Genomic DNA, 21530 nt, shown 5'->3' with positions numbered 1-21530 from the left:
CAATCAAAAACTCTTAATCATACTTTTAAAGTGAAATCATATTAACAAAGCTGATGTTGGTTTCAGCCACCTGCCGGTTGTTGCAGTTTGGGGCTAATGGCTCTTGCACAACTGTAATGGTAATGAACGGGCGGGGCTGCTGTAAGCCTCTGTATCCCCTCCTCCTTTTTGGACGCGCTAAACGGAGCAACCCGAAAAACTTAAATTCGTCTGAACCACCTGTAAAGAAAGACGTACAGCTTTTGTCGTCCACTTTGTGCCGAAGCAGCTTTTTCTTTCTTTACACTTTTTTTTTTACCCTAAAGGAAATCACTATCTTGGATCGATGTTTCATGCTCTCCCACAGAGTTCACAAGGTAAAGAGCTACAACGTTGCTTCGTTGCCGCATGCAAATGATTAGGCGGTGTGTAATGACTTGCTTTCTAGTAACCTGTGCCCCAGGCAAGACGATTTTCAGGCGATGCACGCGAGCTAAAGAAGAGTAAGAAAACGCTTTATCGTGCGTAAAGTTGAATGGGTGCGTGAAGCGCCCACGCTGAAAACCACATGTTGATTTCGCTTGGACCCCATTTTAACTGCTTCAGAGTGAGTGCTACTGTTTCCTGGATCATGCATGTGAATGGGGTTTCACAACCCGAGGAAACAGTTGCACAGTTTGCCGTGTGCGCCTCGCTGCAAAACAATGTAGAACCACCTAAACTTTAGCTGTTCTTCATTCAGGGGGGATCTGAAAGTGTATTGACGACAACTATGGCCATGTAACATGAGAGAAGTGATCCCTGAGGTGTGTTCAGAGTGGCTTTGAATGTGTCAGGAGCTGCAGTGTGGCCAGTCCTAAAGAGGGCTGCTGATGCATGATCTGAGGAGGGTGGTGGTGGCAGGAGAAGGGATGCAGACTCAAAACTGGTGTGAGACCAAGTATGAGAAGTTTGCACACTTGTGTGTAGTTTGGTGGGTGTGGGTTGGTGGGGGTGGGGGGGATCTGGAGTGAAAGCAGCAAGTGGCAACAGAGAGTAGATGCTATCATGCAAGGCAAGCCCAAATCAGAAGTGGTGCAAAATGTACTCACTGGCAGTGAAGTAAAAGTACCATGAAGGAAAAGTGATAAAGCTGTGGCATGACAATGACAAGTAAATCATCCTTTTAAATTTAAATGTGAAAACACACACCTTAAGAGTTAAATTATTGATGCACTGTAATAACTTGTGTGTAACCTGAGTCAGTTCACAATGTTACTTGTCGTCTGTGGAAAAATAAAAATGGGAATCTACTGCAGTTCAGCAAAACACACATGCATAGAAAGAGATGAATAAGTACTGAATTAAATGCTGACTGTATTTTTATATTCTAAATGTAACAATGTTTTAGGAATGGCTGAGTAACAAGTGTTGACCTTTTAGCTCTTTGTGGCAGGACTAGTTACAGTCAGTCTAACTTTAGCTGGTCTGAAAGCAGGTCACTTGGGAGCAAGTTGCTGACTGCAGGGCCCTATGTAACCTACACAAATGCACTTAAGGGTGTGCGTGGAAGCTTTCCAGGTTCACTGAGATTCTAGAGATGCTCGAGCGTCTTATTTCTTCTTTAGTCCATATCCAGGCTATATGTTCAGTTGCCTGTAAAACCACCACAACTTGTATTTTCTCTGACCGGTGTGTGGCTTTTTGTTTACACTCACAAGATGAAACAAGAGGCAGTTGGTGGATTTTGACATTGACTTGCCAAAGCTGCGGGCAAAATGTAAACAACTGTAGGTGCAGTAAATAGATTGCAGTGTGTACAAAACATGGATCAGGGGCTTATGTGATCTTAGGTAATTGTAATAAACACTAACAATGTGCATTCATGCTTACGGAAGTGATTATTTGCTGGAATAGAAACAGATTGAGTTTCTGAAAGTGAACTTTGTTCACTGAGCAGTGATGCCACATACCAGCTTTGTATTTACCAAATGTTCAACTGACCTGCACTGTGTTCTTATAAACTGTCACAGTAGTATAAGCACAACATTTGAATACAAATGTGTACTGTTCAGGACAGAGTCTGTCAAAATACAAAAGAAATGCACAAATGGCTCAATAAGGTACAAGCTAGATTTATTGTCATTTTTCTTAAACTTGGTTTAAGAAGAAATGAAATTGAATAAATAAATAAATAAATAAATATGCAATTTAATGGACCAAAAATATTTTTTAAAAAAGCATTAATAATTGATTAAACAACATAAAATGACATTTCTGTTGTCATTATTTATATTTGTATTAATTTCCCTATTTATTTACTTTCCTATTTAAATTTTTTTTATCGATACTAATTAATAATTATCTATCTATTTATTCTTTTTATTGATTTCTGTATTATATCCCGGATGTCTGCTCCCGGGTAATTACTGACTGTTAGTTTGCCCAAATTCTCTGCCAGTAACTCTTGAATAGACTCGTGTTAAACAGAGATATCAGCAAGTTTTGCCTTCCTTTGTACCCTTGTAGTTCCCCGCGTCGTTTACTTATAAAGTTAAGAGCCTTTCTTAATTTTGGAATCAGTGTTTACTATCTTTGTAGAAGAACTGAATGATGAAGCGTCAATCTTTTGTTTCCTAAAATAATATTATATATTATTTCTGTGGTTTGTGTCAGGAAGAAGGAAGAGAATTGGACTGTTGTGTGCTCAGACATGTGGAGGCCACTTGCTTATTTGTACGTCGTCACAAGTTCTTCATTTTACTAGAAGTGTGATTATCAGTCATTCTTTTTTTTTGATGGTCAAAACTTGGCTGCCTATCACTTTGCCTGTTCCTGACTGACTGACATGCATTTTTGAAATCCACATGCAGGGCGAGTTCAAGGTGACCACACGATCGGTCAAAAAGCATTGCATCACTCTGTTCACATGCGTTACTACAGGTCAAAAGATCAAATCCGTGTGTGTTAGCTGACCATACCAGGACAAACACAATCAGAAATCAGATACCGGTAAAGTTAATTGACTGTTCATTGGGAAATAATGCCTTTAATACAATGAGGTCTACCAAGCAGAGTTAGGTTGCATCATGGTGTGTTGCATGGGAACATATGGAGAATGTCAACAAGCAGCAGTCACCACTTTGCTGTTGCATGCCGTTCTTTCTCCTCAGTGAACCCACTGCCAGAAAAGAAATTCCACTTAGTTAGCTGGATGCCTGTGTGTGTGTGTGTGTGTGTGTGTGTGTGTGTGTGTGTGTGTGTGTGTGTGTGTGTGTGTGTGTGTGTGTGTGTGTGTGTGTGTGTGTGTGAGCATGTAAACGCTTGCTTATAGCTGCACTGAATGACCCCGAAACCGGAAATAATCCACCAACACAGTGGACAAACTGTAGAGGACATTACATTATACTTTTTAATTCTTCCAACATCATGCAGTACTATGTTTATATAAACTATTTAATCCTTTATTTTAACAGTTGGTCTCACTCAGACCGGAATCTCTGTGTAGAAAAGCAGCATAAATTCAAGCATAGACAAATGCACAATATACATATTTACACTTAAGAAAAAACAATTGCACAAGTACAACCTTTTAATATGTTCAAATAAAATAAGAGAGTCTAACTTAAACATTTTTGGAGCTCATTACAAACCATGTTTTCAATAAGAAAGACAGAGCTCCCCTATTTTTAATTCACTATTTTTATTTTGTCCTTTATGTTAATTGTTTTGCACCAAAACACCAAGTCACATTCCTTGTATATGTAAATGTACTTGGCAATAAAACCGGATTCTAAATTTGATTTTGCAGAGTGACTCACAAAGAGACTATATTTCTGCTATTTATTCTGTTTTCAGCACACAAACTTAATCAAATTGCGACCTAGAAATCCAGTTATTTTGTAGGTAGTATTGAAAAGGACTCGTAGCTTTCCTAAATGTCAAGCAGTGACATATTTATGGTCCACTTTCATTGGTTCTAAAGGATCACACCCCTCTTTCCTTTTCATCCACTCCCTCCCACCGACTGGCACTGCCTCTGCTCTCTGCACATCTCATCTGCTGCACTCTCTCTGCCAAAACACTCCTAAACCGACAGTGGGTTAGGTATATGTGTTTGCACACTGAGATAAAAAGCTTTCCAAAGCTTGACTCTTGCAAGGTTATTGTAACTTACCCTATTGAATACAGTGAATTCAAACAAAGCATGAATGAATGTGTGTATTTTGATGCGCTGGTGACACCAATGCGAAAGCTTGTCTGGATGGATGTGGCCACTTGTAAGAGCTTGCTGAGTTACTTTTCTGTTACCAAAAAAGCTGCTGCTTTTATAGATAAACCATGTTACTGTTACTGTTTACATCCATGCAGCTGCAAGTCTGTGATAACATAAGGGTTAGCGGGAATGAAGGGTTTTTACTGTAAAAACACATTTGTTGCAGTTTTCACGGTTAGCCAGCTACTGCTACATTTTGACTGCGCTTGTGTGCACATGCATTCATGTGTATGCGTGCTGCTTGATATAGCCAAGCCATGTGATTCCTCCAGATTCTATTTCAGAACGGCAGCCGTCAAACACTCTGCAGTCTTCACAGCGGCTTGAAGAATAGTTCACAAATTCGGCGTTTAATCCCTCGATCTCTCACCGTTCTTTTAAACCTTCTGGTGAAGTGTATCTGTAGGTGATTTCAAGTGAGTACTCCATGTGTTTTCTCATTAGGCCATACCTGAATAGATTAATTTCAACAATGATCTGCAGCATTGACATTGTGCGTATTTAATTGTGCGTCCTGTTTCAAACACGTTTGGATTAGTCAGTTTGCGTTGTCATGAGTTGGATTATTTGAATTGTACTGCAGTGTATACTCAGGTCAGTGAGGTGTTACGTGGTTCATACAGGCTGCTTGTTTGTCATGTATGTGCATGCATGCATGTGTCCTTTCCTGTCAGCGCTTTAAGAATACCCCAGGATATGTTTGAGTAGTCTGAGCTTTTTTTAATGACCTTCAGGGGTTTTACAATAATGTAGCACACAAGCCGTCACAATAATCATCTACTTATTTATGCAGGCAGAATAATAATGCACTGAAAGCAGGGGCTCAACAGTCTTACGGCTGCTGGTTTGGTCCATTTATTTAATGGATTATTTGATCAACAGCTGTTTTCATAACAGTTTTTTTTTTTTTTAATGAAACATAGACATTTCTCTAGATTTTCCCCTAATTCGCTGGAAGTTCCTCTAGTTAAACATGCAATTCCGTTTACAGAATACTAAGAAAACGGTTATTTGTTTAGTATTTAGTAGGAAATATGTTAATCTCCAAGATGCATCCATACATCCAGTTCCTTTCAGGTGCTTGGCTGTAATGTCAGTAAGAAATCACAACAAAACGTGCTAACGGGACTGATGTATAATATTGTATTACATGCATATTAAAATGGGGAGGCAGCTAACAACTACTGATTAGTATTTGACTGACAGGTGATGGTTGTTGGACCACTAGCCGATGGGCTTTGAGAACACTAATCGATTAATCAATCAGCAGTAATAAAAAGGTACATTATCACATTTTAGGCTCCTCATGGTGGGCAGTATCACAATGGTGTACAATAGGAGAGCCTGCACTCAGGTTGCACCACTATGAGAGGTGCTAAGGTACTGAGGTACAATAACTGTACCAAAAATCATCACAGTATAACAGTATAAATTGTTACACAATTACTATTGTTATTACTGAAATTTAAAACCATTTTTTAATGGAAGTATGTGTAAAGTCTGACAGGCAATCAATGAGAAAAGGAGACGCACGCAGGATAGATTTTCATCTGGTTGCCTTTTTTCAATACTGTCGATAAGCAAATGTACAAGTTAGGACCAATTGTTATACCATAGTACACCTTAAATATAGGTATATCACTGCAACCCTAGCCTGCACGTGTGTAATTCTTTCCACATCATTTCTAAGGAACATCCAGCGAGCCACACTGCTGACGTGCAACATCATTTATTATCAATGACTCTGTGCAAACAATAGTGACCTCTACAACAGTAAATAGCAGCTGCAAGTGGGAAAGGTTAAATTTAATGTCCTCTGACGTGTGTGATAATTTAAGCTTGATTGTGGTGCAACAAGAAACACATTTGTTTCTCTAGCAGTGGAAGTGCTCTGTATTCAGTGTTGAGACAGTTTATTAAGACAGGAAAGTGTTTTCGTAATGGAAAAGATTGCAGGTTTTTTTAGATCTCTTGAACTACACTCAATAATATAGCTGGTTGCATGCCATGCATACCCTACTGTAGGACAACAATAGTTTTATAGGCAGCGTTTTTAGGTGTGTTTGACAGTTTTTTAGGAAAATTAACAGTCATTTTCTTCCACTGCAAGTCTAGCTTTCTTTGCATACAAGTACATTCACTTTGGCATTTTGCAAAAGCTTAGTATACATATTTGGTTCATATGTTCATAAGTTCTATCTTAGCCTTAATGCTTTCTGGAAAGAAAATAAAAGACCACAAGGTTGTCACCTTAGCTTACCCCAATGTGGAAGTTTCCATGAGGTGTGACATGACTGTTGCACTGTCCTCATGACCTTTCTGGGTTTATTTCCTCATGTGGAGAAGTGCCATTATCCTGAAATGGGTCACGGTGTTATGCTGATGCATGTCACTCACTCAATGTCCCAGGCTCACTTCTGTGGGACATACCACTGGACTTCTGCCAGACCACCACAACATCACTTACATAGTTGCAGGACATTGTTTATGTACCCCCTCCCCTTTTTCTTTCCCCCTCCCCTTTCTCCATCTGTCCTCCATATTTTTTCTCCTTCCAGATATCGTCTATTTTGCCTCTCAGTTTGTGAGCTCAGCAATGGGGAATGTACATGACATGCTGGACAGACTACTGACCCTCAGTATCTTCATCAGCAATCACTTATAAAAGACGTTTTACAGCTGTGTTTTGCCTCCAGTGGGTAGAGTTTCAAAGATAATAGTGTTTTTTTTAGTGTTTTTTCCTTGAAACTCCTCAGATCAGTACTGAGCTTGGTAAATTAGCTTTTAGTTTTTTTTCCACCAAATTAATGGAACAAGTTACAAGAGGTATTAAGATTAGATAGGTACATGTCTGTAAATCATTTCAAGTGTATGCTAGATAATATACTCATTGTACAGTGATCCTGCTTTGGTTAATTTCACAGACATGATCATTATTTACAGATATTATTGTTTGTTATTGTCATCATTTTTACTGTCTTTTCTTCTGTTGTGTTGTTATGCATTTTTTTTCAATGGTTGCATATTTGTTTGCTATCTAATTTGTTTAATCCTTTTACTGATTTTATTGCAATTTGTGATCTTTGATAGCCATTGCTGTTAATTTTTTTGTTTTTTGTTGAATTTGTTGCTATTATATGTTGTTTATCCCTTTGGCCCACTGAATGTGAATTCAGGGCATTGCTGTAAAAGAGCTTAATGCTCAGTCAATTTTCCCTGAATAAACAATGGTTGATGATGATGATGAAATTTGTCAGTCCGCAACCACAACCAGTCCCCTTTCTAGTCACAGAATCCCGAATCCGAAATTAGCTTTTCTTAATGTGAGATCATTGACTAACAAATCCTTCTTGGTTAATGATCTGAAAACTGAAACGAATTTGAACTTAATGTTCTTAGTTGAAACCTGGCTTAACAGCACTACTGGTGTAGTAACAGTGGAAGAAGCTTGTCCGCCAAACTGTAATTTTTATTAGTCAGTCTGACAAAACAGGAGAAGAGAAGGGATTGCAGCCATTTTTACACCTTTGAGCCGGCGATAGCTGAGGCAGGAGGCGTTATGTTTGTTTTGTATGTTCTGCGCTAATTATGAAACTTACAAAGCCAGTTAGATCATATACTGCCAAATTCAAAGAAAACAACACTGGAGATGTGTAATTGTAGTGAAATGGACATTTAGTTCAGGTCTGGTGGACATAATGGGAGTCAGCGTGCCAATGGCACATTCCCTCAAAAGTTGTGATCTGTAAAATTGTGTTGTGTGATTAAACTGCGCATTTTAGAGTGGTCTTTAATTGTGACCATCCCAAGCCACAGCTGTATAGCAATGATGTTGTTTAATCAGCATCCTGATATGCCACACCTGTCAGGTGGGTGGAACATCTTGGAAAAGAAGAAGTGCTCACTAATTTTAACAAATTTGCACCAAACTTTGGGAGAAATATAGGTATCAAGTGCATGAAAAAAGTCTTAGATTTTTAAAGTATGAAATGTAGAAGCAAAAACTAAAGTGTTGCATTTAAATTGTTACGGTATATGTACAAAGAAGCTGTCTGTAACAAAGCAATGTGTATGGACAGAAAGGATTACTTCTCTTAGATCATTAGAGAATACAGGGAACTCTACAACACTGTTCTCTACTATTGATCACCTACACAACACTGCCCCCAACCATCTAGAGTTCTCTGCATCAAACTGTGAAGAACTTGCATAGCTCCACAGTAACAAAATAACTTCAATTAGAGCCAGTATAGTGCTGTTGTAAACACAGATGACCTCAGTAAACCCTATAAAATGATGTAACCATGGGAAAATTCTCCCGTATGACCCAAAGCAGAGGTAAATAACAGTCTTGGTATGTTTACTTTCTTCTGCTATGTGTAGGAGTGACGCGATGTGATGAGCCTCCACGGCATGTTTCAGAAACATGTTTTCCGTGAGTTTTGTGTAGGACAGTTTGTTCAAGGGCTTCGCCTCCTCTCCTGTGAGTTGTTATGTAACACATGTCAGCGACGTATCCAGCAATAAGATGGATTATCCCTATAGGCTGCTGGGGTTTTTTTTTTTGGCTAGCCGTCACACATTGTGGATTTGGTGTATGTTACGCAACACCGCAGGAAACAAGTGTTCTACTTACAGCAAGTTTGGCAGCCCTCTTAGCCCCATGTGTAACACTTAGTACAAAAAGTGTTTAATTAAAGACTGTAAATTAAAAGTTCTGCATTTGTTGTAAAGCGCTCCAGTTTGCTGAAAGTGTGAGACACTTTAAATCACCTCATCTCCTCTCTCCCATTAGGGTGTGTGTGACCTCTCCCCCTCCCCCTCGCAACCTCTGAACCCCAATCAGCCTTCTCCCCCTCCCCTCCCTGAGGCCAGACTGTGATCCATGGCGCTGGAGAAGCTTCTGCGTTTCGGGAAGCAGTTGCTGAGGGTGAAGGTGGTGGACTGTAACACAGAGGACTCCCGTCTGTCCCGATGCCTCAACACCTTTGACCTGGTGGCCCTTGGCGTGGGCAGCACGCTTGGCGCTGGCGTCTATGTGCTGGCCGGTGCTGTTGCACGAGAGAATTCAGGTAACTTGCTGCAAACAATTAAAAGATTTCATGCAAGCGCAATCTGAAAGCGTCTGATCATGTGACGTATTGTCGGCCCCTCCCCGCAGGTCCTGCGATTGTGCTGTCTTTCCTGATAGCAGCCTTAGCCTCGGTTTTGGCCGGTCTGTGCTATGCTGAATTTGGAGCTCGGGTCCCCAAGACAGGCTCAGCTTATCTTTACTCCTATGTGACTGTAGGGGAACTCTGGGCCTTCATCACTGGATGGAACCTCATCCTCTCCTATATCATTGGTAAACCTGATGCGATATTCAATTCAGTTCTTTTCAAATGCAGTTCAAACAACTTTATCAATCCCACTAGGGGCAATAAGTTAAGCGCAGAATGTTAAAACTGCAAAAACAAATACCCACACAAAAAACACATAGCAGCATTCACAATATACAACCAGGCAAGTGCACCAGGAGTCAAGGAACCGGGATAAGAAAAAAGTGCATACAGTACATATAAACCACAGCGTATGCAGGTGTATAACACTTACAGGAAATTTAGAAGTCTGGCTGCCGAAGGGATTAAAGATTTTGAATGGCGGCCCGTTTTGCAAGCAGTTAATGCATAAAGACACCCAGATGGCATCAGAGAAAATTCAATTGCAAGGACACGCCCGGGGGAGGCCGGGACACTTACTGCCCACTTACAGTACTGTTCAGGCTGTTCCTTTCTTAAACTGTCAGGCTCTGAAACCAGCAAATCAAAGAAAAACTAAAAAGACAATAAAAGTTTGACAAAACGATACAAGATGACTGGCCTTACAGAGAAGAAGCTTAGCTTTCGTAGAAGCTGAATTCTTTGCTGCCCTCGCTTCACAACGGCTTCAGTATTCAGGGCAAATTTCAGAAGGTCATCAAAGGAAGTGCCCAAGTATTTATAAGATTAGACAGATTCCACCTTTTTATTGTGTGCGATGCTCTCTGTAGCAGCAACTCTGTTCTGTCCAAAATCAATGATTCATTCTTTGGTTTTAGATAAATTCAAGTCTAAGAAATTGTTTTCACACCATGAAATAAAATCCACGAGAACATTCCCATGGTCAGATAACAATGCAGTGTCATCTAAAAACTTAACCAAATAGCTACCCACAATAAAAACAGAAAGAACACAATAAAAAGAATATGGAGTCTGAAAAACAGCCATTTACAGGATCCATAAAACAAGTTGGTGGGGCAAGTTAGAATCACACAGCAGCCTGTCTGCCATGTTGTTTCCTTTCGTTGTTTGTGTGTACATGCAGATAGAGAAACAGAATGGGAGGCTACAATGGGACAACCAAAAGCACAGACGCCACAACATCTACCTTAACTGGTATTTTTCCATCTTAGGTACCTCCAGCGTGGCCCGAGCATGGAGCGCTACCTTCGACGAGTTGGTAGGAAAGCGCATAGAGCAGTTCTGCAGAGAGTACATGTCCATGAATGCACCGGGTGTATTGGCAAAGTACCCGGACATGTTTGCTGTTGTCATCATAATCACCCTAACAGGTAGGACAACTTTTTTTTCTGTCTTTCCCTCTCTCTAATCTTAACACTTTAATTAGAGCATGATTTGTCTTTGCCAGTATGCAGTGTCTCGCCCTTGAACATTTAAGACTTGTAACAGTTGACATTGCTGCAGCCATGGCGGTGATTTATGTTTCTGCTGGTGCGTGGTCAAAAAAAAGCCAACAGTCTTGACACCGCTGCTATAGTACACCTGAAAAGAATGCAACCTAATAGAATAGGCTACAAGGGGCCGGCCCATTAACATGCCAAACAACCAAGTTATTATAGGCTTTCTAATTTTGTTACTCTTGCAAAGAAAGCGCACAAGCAGTAAAATGCAATTAAACATTAATGTAATGCTACTAAATAACTACTAAAGCTATGAAATATTAGAAAATGTATTTCTTTCTCACCTACCATTAATTTAACTTCTTTATGAGGAAAGTGTTGCTCCCTGCAGCGAGGTGTTTGACGCACTGACGATGGCGCACATGGGTGTTAGGCAGGTATGAAGCACCAAATTCTGGGGCCTACGCATCAGTGCATAAGCAGTTTCTGTGGACTGTTTCTGTTTCTATTCATAACAGATACTCAGATGACAAATTTGACCACACAATTTGTGTCTGCAATTTCCCCCCTTGGGGATCAATAAAGTATTTCTGATTCTGATAACAAGTTGAATTTATTGCCTCTCCAAACCAGTCTCCTCTAAACAATTTTCCTTTCCATTTAATTTTCCTTTCCATCTCTAAGGTCTCCTGGCATTTGGGGTCAAAGAGTCGGCGATGGTCAACAAGGTTTTCACGTGTATCAACATCCTCGTCTTGTTGTTCATGGTGGTCTCTGGCCTGGTCAAAGGTACTCTGAAGAACTGGCAGCTGGACCCTGAGGAGATCCTACATGCCAATTATACCAGTAACTCCAGCCTCAAGTAAGAACATGGATACTCACCCTCACTGTGTGCTGTGTTATATTTGATACTGCATTTTAATTGATCTCAGTTTCTCAAGATTATCTACAGACCTCACTGCTTTGTTTTTTTTGAAAATTGGATATTCTGACCCTTAAACAATTCACTAAATAAAGGTAATTTTGCTGATTTGAGTCAATACTTTCTTCTCTTTTCAGTCTGACAGACACCTTGCCAGCCAAAGAGAGTCTAGGAGTCGGCGGCTTCATGCCGTTTGGATTCACAGGCGTCTTGTCGGGAGCTGCTACCTGCTTCTATGCCTTTGTCGGATTTGACTGCATTGCCACCACAGGTAAGAGGTGGAAGAAACCAGAAAACACTCTGTTGGCGCTTGCTCTCCTCTTGTTCCACTTCTCGTATCCCTTTTTACTGCCTCATGGATGTGTTTCAGTTTTTGGGGGGTGGGCTGGGGGGTTGTTGTAACTGAATCTGGAGTTGGGACCGTTTCAATCTTAAGCTTGTCCAAACATCCAGGAGTGTTACATAAGAGGGGCAGGGCAGAGAGAAAAGATGCAGTTTTGTGCGTTTGGCCCAATTTTGCTCCTGGTGGAATGCAAAACATTGTGGCCCAGATTTGGTGCTGAAATCATGATATGAGGTCAGGGGATAAGATGTTCCTCATGTTTTTATACACTGTGCAGATCTACACCTTTATCCTCATGCATGTAGTTAATCAGTTCAAGGCCTCCGGATTGTAAAAAAAAAAGGGAGAGTTCTTCCAGTTTGCCTGCTCTCTGGCCCCCCGACTTTTCCCACCCCTCTTTTTCCTGCATTCTAATTGGCTGACCTGAATGACTGCTTGAGTTTGGCTTGTGGGGGCATGTTGGTCACACACTTAGCCAGCACTCAGCCATTATATCATCTGTGTGCATGTGTGTGTGTGTGTGTATTTTACGTAGAGTTAAGTTGGAATGAAGCCATCATTCCTTCCCCCTCCACACGCACACACATATGCAGACAAAGGCACATGTACTTCCCCGCTACTTTCACCACTGTTATGAATATGACCCCTGACCTTCCAATAATCTGGGTCAGCCAGTAGCTGTCATCTGTCATGAATAGTGGTGTAGAGGGAAACCGGGATCCATCATCGCAATGTGATTTCACTGCAGAACAAGACGCGAGTGTTCGCCTGAGAAGCTCTGTTACATAATCACCTGCAGCTGAATAGTAATAGTGTGTTTCAGTCTTGTAGGTGCACAGGGAAAATAAGCTCCTTGTTCAGCTTGTTGCAAAATACAGCAAAATGTTTCTTTTAATACATCTGTTTTTTCAGTTTTCTACATTTACTGGGATTCTGCCAACAAGACCATAAAAGAGTGAATTTGCATGTACAATCAGCTCAGACCTTGCATTTAAGTGTAAATAGTTACCAACAAACTGTGGTAAATGGAGGGGAGTGTTGGACTGATATAGTAACGGTTGTACAAATGGCTATTTAATAAAGTAAAAGGGATAGTCTCTAAAAATAAATGCAGTAAATAGTACAGCGTGTTTTTTTCCTTCATTTTCATTATTGTATGGAAGCTCAGTGCATTTACTTGAGAGAGAAAATCTCCCTCTTTGAATTAACAAGATTATTATCTCGACATTCTGAGAGGGTTTTCATGAGAAACAATTCTGCTGTTTTTCGGAATTAAGATTATCATCTCAGAATTATGAGGAAAAATTCTAATGAAAGAAATGATCTCGTTTTTTTCTTAATTAATGAGATAATTATTGAGTTAATTCTCATTTTTTTGAATTAAAAAGATTGTAATCTCACATTTCTGAGAAAATTAACAAGATATTGATTGCATTAATTCTTTTTTCTTAATTAATGACATAATAATCTCATTAACTTTTTATTTTTCTAAAGTAAGGAAATTCTTGTTAATTCTTGTTTTTTTTAATAATAGCAAGATAATAATGCCATAATTTACATTTTTCTAATTTGAAGCGATAGAAATTGTGTTCTAGTTCTTCTGAATTAATGACATAATAATCTCATTAATTCTTGTTTTTCGAATTTACAAAATAATCATTTCATTAATTCTAATGAAATAAGATAATTATCTTGTTAATTTGTTTTTTTATTTTTGTAAATTAACAAGATAATAAAAATGTTAGTTCTCTTTTTTTCTAAATTCTTAAGATAATAAACTCATTCATTCTTGTTTGAGTAAACTAGATAAAAAAAGTTATTTATTCAAATGTTTCTAAATTGAAGGGATAATAATCTTGTAAATTTAAATTAACAAGATAATAATCACATGAATTAAAATAAACGAGCAGGAGCTTTTTTTCATGAAAACTTATGCTCAGAATTCTGAGCTAATCTTGTAAAAAGAGCAGTTTTTCAGGACAGGAATCTCAGCACCTTGTGAAGTAATAAATAAAGCTGTATTTTTAGTTCCATTTAAACGTGTCTGTTCCTCATCTATCACGCAGGTGAAGAGGTGAAGAACCCCCAGAGAGCCATCCCTATCGGCATTGTATCCTCGCTGCTCATCTGCTTTGTAGCATACTTTGGTGTTTCCGCTGCCCTTACCCTCATGATGCCTTACTACCTGCTGGACAGCAACAGCCCTCTGCCTGTGGCTTTTAACTACGTGGGCTGGGGAGGAGCCAAATATGCCGTAGCTGTAGGCTCTCTTTGTGCTCTGTCCACGAGGTAAGCAGTCACACACACACACACACACACACACACACACCTGCATTAGCTTTAGATGCATGCTCATGTCCTCTTGTTCCCTCTGTCAGAAAAGCATGCAGACACACATATGCATTCCTGCGTGCAGGCCTGTGTTCCTCTCTGTGTGTGTGTGTGTGTGTGTGTGTGTGTGTGTGTGTGTGTGTGTGTGTGTGTGTGTGTGTGTGACTATGTGAATGTATTTTTAACTTCAGAAGGCATTTGATCCCTTGACTAAAATTAAGTGCACCACTAAGAATATATTGTACCATCAGGGCGTGCGATTATGTAAGTCATGTCACCAAAGGCCACCACAGGCTGCATTTTCATAAAAAATCAGTTTTTAACAGTTTTATAATGATGGTACATACTTTTATTTTGAATGGCAGTTGCTTTGATAGATTATTATAATAGATAATTATGGATTCTGTACTTTTGTAATTTAAAAATGTATGCACAGTGTATTTAAGGTTGATTTAAATCATTAATTGTTGTAAACAGATGTGTACTTTCACACATTCATGTTAAATGTATATGTTATGCACAATATAAAGTATGTTGTGCTATGCAAATGTACTGTACCGTGTTCCCTGTATTTGTGAGCTGGTGTCTCTGTTCAATTATGTTTCACGGCATTCTCGTGGGTGTATGTGTGGATACTATATATCCTGGTCTTCCCCCCTGGTAGCCTGCTGGGTGCTATGTTCCCCATGCCCCGTGTGATCTGGGCTATGGCCGACGATGGGCTGCTTTTCAAGTTCATGGCCGAGATCAGCCCCCGCACCAAAACCCCGCTAACTGCAACCCTCACCTCTGGCGTAGGGGCAGGTGAGACACTAACACGCATGTTTTAAGACTGCATCTATTTTCACCAAAGCTTCTTTTCCTGCTGCTGGGCTGAGCTGTGCCAGGTTGCAGATTCTCATTCCTGCCAATTGCAGATTCTATTTCAGCTGAAGAAACTTGCCAGAAATCAGCACTCCAGCATGAAAAGAGCACCACTAACTGTCTCTTATCCTGTGCAGCCAGGTCTATTTGGAGTTGGTTGAGGCAGTCCAAGGTTTACTCTGTCATTCCTCTAACCTGGGTCAGGGGCTAGACATTTTCTACTAGCATCACAGTGGTGTAAGAGGGAATATAAATACCAAACTTAACTGCTTGCTAAAGTAACAAAAGGTTTTTACATTGTTACGGAGAGTAACAGCATGTGGAGCACTATATTTGCTATTTAAGAGGAAGACATTTTGCATGCATGCATCAGAATATCCTTGGTCCAACATCATGCCCATGCAGCTCTACAGTGTGGCCAGATTGGTATCCGGTTCCCCCACCCGAATCTGCTACTCCTATCTTGCTGACCGTGTTCGTCTACTTTTGCTAATTCTTCCCCTTTCTTCCCTACTGACCTCCTTCAATTCTTCCTCTCCTCTTGTTCCTCCACCCTTCACCTACAACTGTCATCCCAATCTGATGTCCCCCCTCCCCCACCCACCCAGTCTGTTGGGTTCCATGTTCCCCCTTCCCCGTATCATCTTTGCCATGGCTCGGGATGGCCTGCTCTTCTCCTTCCTGGCCCGCGTCAGCGAGAGGAAATCCCCCATAACGTCCACTGTGACCGCCGGGGTTCTGTCTGGTAAGATGAATAGGAAAAACGAAGGCCTGCAATTGAGGAGAAGGAAGGGGGGAGGGGTTAAAAGGGTCGGGGCACTGAGTGAAGGGAAGGAATTTTTTGAGATGATGTGAAAGTTGAGCTAGCAAAATAGAGAACAGCCTGCATGATCACCTTTCATCTCTCCACCAGCAGTCGTTGTTGGATGCTAATAAGGGATACAAATAGAAACAGAGAGACCATTACTTAAATATGACTTGTGACCATTTTTCTAAATTATTTGTAACTGCCATTTTTACACCATAAGGACTGTGTTACTGTTTTTGTGATGTTTGCAATGTACACAAATGTCCACAGCCGTGCCAGCAGCTCTGTGAGGCTGTCTGCACAGCGGCGCTTTGAGCGAAGCGCTAACGTTGGTGTGTTAACATGCTTTCAGTGACAATGCTAACATGTGGATGTTTAGCAGATACAATGTTTACCATGATAATGGTCTTAGTTTATTGTATTAGCTAGGTAGCATAGCAAACATGAAAAAATGACCTTGACACTTAATCCCCTATACATGTTTATAGGAAATTAGAGTACCTTCTTAAAAACACATTATGGTGCATTCTGAGTATTTTACAGTAACAAAGGTTCTTAGGTTCAAACAAATCTAATCTTTCCAACTCCTTCTTTTCATTTTCTTGCTCTCTGAAGCTATCATGGCATTTCTGTTCGACCTGAAGGACCTGGTGGACCTGATGTCAATAGGGACGCTGCTGGCCTACACATTAGTGGCTGCTTGTGTTCTGGTTCTGAGGTCAGTATGGGGCCAATGGTAAATAGAGTTCAATACAGGGACACTGGTTCATAGAAGCAGAGTTTTGTGTTAGAGTTGGTCCAGTTTGAAGCTGAAGCACTTAACACTTCCATCACCACCTTCCTGCTGCCGCATATGTTTGTATCTCTTTTCAGCAAACAGTGAAACTCAGCCCTACATTCTTGTTGAATGCAGTTTTAAACTCTGTTCATTTACTCCCACAAATTACAACTTTAACTGCCATTGCTAAAAATGTGGCTGCAGCTGATGTTACCATTTGATTGACATTACTCTTGTGCACCAGTGGTACAATATGTGCTCTTTTATCACTTGGTTAGCACTAGGAATATCAGCTGCTTTCAGTCATGTGAACAGACTAAAGTCACTACAGTAAAACAGCTTAGTGTGTGTTCTCTGGTTGTGTCAGGTACCAGCCTGAGCAGCCCACTCTGATGTATCAGATGGCCAATACTCAGGATGAGGGGGAGCTGGGTGACGGCATCAGTGTCCCCAGTATGGGCATCCTGCCTGGTATGGAGGAAACGCTCAGCCTCAAGACCCTCCTGTTCCCAGATAACCCTGAGCCATCTGCACTGTCCGGTTTCGCTGTCAACATCTGTGCGTCTTTAATGGGTGAGTGATCAGACCAGACCTACTTTTAAGTGTTAGTGCTTTGGTGAAGAAGCTGAGAAGAGACACCATTTGTTTTGAATCCAGATGATTCAATTAATTCAATTCAATTATCTCCAAAGAGCATTGAGTGTTAAATGAGCATTTTACTTGTGAACAGTTACACGTGCAATGATATAAAAATTTCCACAGGAACGTTGATCCTGGCATTCAGTGTTCTGGCAGTGCAGGGTGGTGCTGCTGTGTGGAACATTGTAGCCCTCAGTGTCATCTTCATTGTGTGTCTCCTCCTCACCTTCATCATCTGGCGACAGCCTGAGAGCAAGACAAAACTTTCCTTCAAGGTGAGATTCTGGAAACTAAATCTGTGTGAGATAGTCTTGGTTAGATTTTGTATTTTTTTTAACACCACCTCTGGCCCTTGTATATCATGTTTGCTCAACACATGTGCCAACGTCTCCTTTTTATGATATTTCACTCTTTAGGTTCCACTGCTGCCCTTCATTCCAGTGATCAGCATGTTTGTAAATGTTTACCTGATGATGCAGCTGGACAGAGGCACTTGGATACGATTTTCTGTCTGGATGGCTATAGGTAGGTTGTCTTCACAGAGTTTAAACTGACATACTACTTATATAATTGTATTGATTCCTTAAAGGGAACAGTCTTTGACTTAAATGTATCTGGTTGGTTTTCCTTCTCGTGCTTTTCTGCAGATGCTTGCAGACACACAACCAGTATTCTGCTTGCTTTATGTATATCTTACTTATGCATATCTCTGTGGTTCATTGTAGCATTGCAGGCATATTTATATTTCTATATATTGAATTTACATACTAGTTTTATACATTGTATTATAGAAAAGGGAACAGTTATTTATTGTACATACTTTTTATATTTTACACACTCAGCACATTATCCATATTGTAATTTCAATATTTAGTATTGTATTAATATTAGTGCTAATTGTCTGTTACTGTATTTCTTCACGTAATTACATAATCAGTATATTATACATACTTTATATTTATATATTTACATACTGTACTAATTGCTTACTACTACTGTATCTCTATTTGTACATTTATGTTTTTACATACTTGTGCTGGTACTAATTTCTACTTGCTACGCTTCTCTATGCTGGTATCAGAGCAACTGTAACAGACCACAATTTCCCACTGGGGATCAACAAAGTATTTCTGATTTCTGATTAATAACTTGAAAGTGGTCCAACAAGGTGACCATTCAGTTAGCCTTGGTCTATCATCATTTTTTGGTAACAACATTGTAAGCAGAACCTGTTTTGAACATGTGTCGCTCTGCCTTTCCAGGTTTTGTGATCTACTTCTGCTACGGCATTCATCACAGCGCTGAGGCTGCTCTGGCTCGCTCGTCTCCAGACACAGAGATGGACAGTTTCAAGGGCAACCACAATTCAGAGGCCATGTCGCCAGAGAAGGAGGCGTTCCTGCACAATGATATAGATGCCAGGGATGAAGACGACGGAGATTTGTAGGATATATTAGAACTTGCCACGCACATTTCAGCCTCCTCTGATGCCAGTCTGTTTGTGTAAGAGTATTTCTGACTGGACGACTCCCAGTTCCTCACTGGCAGTACTCCCTTTTGGGGAAAGTAATGATAAATGACTTTGACCTAAAATTCACAAACCTGTGACTTTCCCCCTTGACTGCTGGGTAAAGACAGAAGTAGCGTCTTGGCGCTTCTTGAGTCATAATTGACATGTTCTACTATTTCGGTATCTTGTAAAAAGCTTGTTACCCCTTTTGCTTGGCCTTGAGCCTCAACTGCTCATTATCGCTTTGCTGTCTGAGGTGGGGGGGGGCGCTCACATCAGAGACACGAAACATCTCAGTGTTTCAGGGAGGTTAAGTTCAAGTTGGGGTTACATTGCTGGCAGCAGGAGCATATGTACATGTCTAACAGTTTTCATACGGGGGGCAGAAAATGCATCGGTAATCCATTTTTTTGTCTCTGTGAAAACATAACTACTGTATATAACTACATATTTCTGAAAAGCAGTATTTAGCACAGACTGGTACAATTAGCTACATTCACTTAAACCTGTCATCTGTTATGTAACTGGTGTTGAAATGCTGTTCTAACAGTCCCCCCCTGACAAATGAGAGCTTGCACAATACAGTGCAACAGGCTTGTCAGTGACATAATTACTCCTGTTAACCAGCAGAAAAGGCTGGTCAGGCCATCGGCTGCACATAGAGTTCAAGAAGGCCAGCAGGGAGCTGTAGCTTTTGGTTTCCATGATTTTAACTAAATGCAAAAGATGACATTGATGTCACCAATCATAAGCCTTGGATGTGGTTGCAAATGATGACGCAGAAATGTCTTTGACAAGACACTGAACAACACATCCTGTCGGACAGTCCCTTACTCTCAAATACAGAGATTCAGAGGAAGAGAGTAAGTCTGAAGCTTGACAGGAACATTTCATATTTCTTAAACTTAAACTAAGCTCTATTATTTGGGATATTAAATACCCTCTTAGAATATATGGAATCTGCTTTGTGAATCCTGTTGAGCTTGCCTGGGTCCAGACCTTCAACTCTGTCCTCTCCACCGCGTTGACTGTACCTCCGGTATCATGACATGAAACAGCTGTTTCTCAGTTGAAAGGTAATCGATCTAGTGAGTTCCACGTGGGAATAACGATACGCCAATCAGCGCAACAGGTGAGACTAATGCTGACGCTGTCGTCAACCTGGGTCCCAGAACCAATGATGAGTAATAGCAATGGCAACTGCTATAGACCAGATAGATGCTGCTGTTAAGGCTGTTCTAAATCAATAGGTCTTCTCAATATCGCCTGACAATTACTTCACTTCGCTCCACTCTTAAACCCCTGACAAAACAAATGTTAGCATGGCTACACATCACTGTGGACTTAAAATGACATCAGATTGAGGAAACATTGGTCTCTAATGGTTAGCATGTAACAAGCTGACAATTCTGTCTGATATCAGACAAATGTTGAGCATCAGGTAAAGACATTGACAGTTCCTGAACATCAGTTAATGTCTCTTGTCATTAGATGATACTGGATTTTCACAGTGCTGGCTGCTGTGTGTTTTTGCATCTGTTGACACTGGCATTGTGACATTTAGCTTGTCTTTCAAAAAAAAAAAATACTGGCCTTTTTTGTTTCTTAAAATGATGAGTTTGGAAGAATGTATTTGTTCTCAGTTTATTTTAGGCTTTTTCTCATGTTTATAAATGTCTTTTTATCACCCACTTCCTAAAACATGGTCATTTCCAAAGTGCTTTTCAGGTTGTGAATCTGATTCAACTTGATATTTACAAGTAAAAACCTATAAAGAATTTGATCAGGTAAAATTCACCACACTTGTACGTAAATTTACATACATTTTTTTTGTTTGTTGTCATTAAAATATCTCGTGCTTTTAGGTATGTTTCCTCTTTTCATCAACATAAAAAAGGGCTTCATTGATTTAGCATTGTACTCATAGCATTCTTCATCCTTTTCAAAACCTTGCGCCCACAATGCAACTCAACCTCCACCACATCAGTTGGAAACTGCTTGCGTCAAATAGAGACGAGCTACAGACGTCTGCTAGTCTCATTTCTTTCTAACTCAGCACCCATTTTTTATAGTTTTCATTTTCAAACTAATCCTGACACCCAACAGATTTTCATCACTTAATCACATATATAAATCTTATCATAATTTAAATGCAACACAATCAACACTTATATAATGTGGCCATTAGATTGGACCTTTAAGTGCATCGCTGTAGGTTTTGGAGTCCTTTACCACAAAGTAGCCGTCTTTGAGTAGACTCATGTATAATCATGATTGTGTATATAAGATATTGTTTATATTTCTCACAGTAAATTATTTGTAAATTGGAGAAAAGGCTTATATTATGTTGCCCTGTTTGTATCTGACAGTGTGTTCCTTGTATTGTGTTTACATGATCAGTGCAACTGAATCCTCAGGGTTGGCAAAATTCAAAAATCACCTT

The 21530-nt window shown here is 40.1% G+C and overlaps 1 protein-coding gene across 3 annotated transcripts; it reads left to right on the top strand.

Moving 5' to 3' along the window:
* Positions 1–158: 158 nt before the first annotated feature.
* Positions 159–20951, top strand: slc7a1a (solute carrier family 7 member 1a). Of its 3 annotated transcripts, none has more exons than XM_042498574.2 (13): positions 159–356; positions 9030–9306; positions 9396–9578; positions 10665–10823; positions 11577–11754; positions 11952–12085; positions 14224–14446; positions 15961–16097; positions 16776–16878; positions 17306–17511; positions 17701–17852; positions 17994–18102; positions 18840–20951. In XM_042498574.2, the coding sequence occupies exons 2-13, from the start codon at positions 9120–9122 to the stop codon at positions 19022–19024; spliced, it is 1956 nt and encodes a 651-aa protein (XP_042354508.2). In that variant the 5' UTR covers positions 159–356; positions 9030–9119; the 3' UTR covers positions 19025–20951. The 3 variants fall into 3 exon arrangements, with proteins under 3 accessions (XP_042354508.2, XP_042354506.2, XP_042354507.2); XM_042498572.2 differs by lacking the exon at positions 15961–16097 and adding an exon at positions 15153–15292; XM_042498573.2 differs by lacking the exons at positions 159–356; positions 15961–16097 and adding exons at positions 4496–4650; positions 15153–15292.
* Positions 20952–21530: the final 579 nt, after the last annotated feature.

The sequence above is a fragment of the Plectropomus leopardus genome, chromosome 15, assembly GCF_026936395.1.
Source record: "Plectropomus leopardus strain MGB_pleo_1.0 chromosome 15, ASM2693639v1, whole genome shotgun sequence".
Lineage (NCBI taxonomy): Eukaryota > Metazoa > Chordata > Actinopteri > Perciformes > Serranidae > Plectropomus > Plectropomus leopardus.
This window is presented reverse-complemented; position numbering and strand designations above follow the sequence as displayed.

Coding starts and splice junctions, on each gene's coding strand:
- slc7a1a (XM_042498572.2), top strand. CDS start 9,120: ATGGCGCTGGAGAAGCTTCTGCGTTTCGGGAAGCAGTTGCTGAGGGTG. Junction 11,755..11,951: donor ACCAGTAACTCCAGCCTCAA/GTAAGAACATGG, acceptor TTCTCTTTTCAG/TCTGACAGACACCTTGCCAG. Junction 16,879..17,305: donor GCTTGTGTTCTGGTTCTGAG/GTCAGTATGGGG, acceptor TGGTTGTGTCAG/GTACCAGCCTGAGCAGCCCA.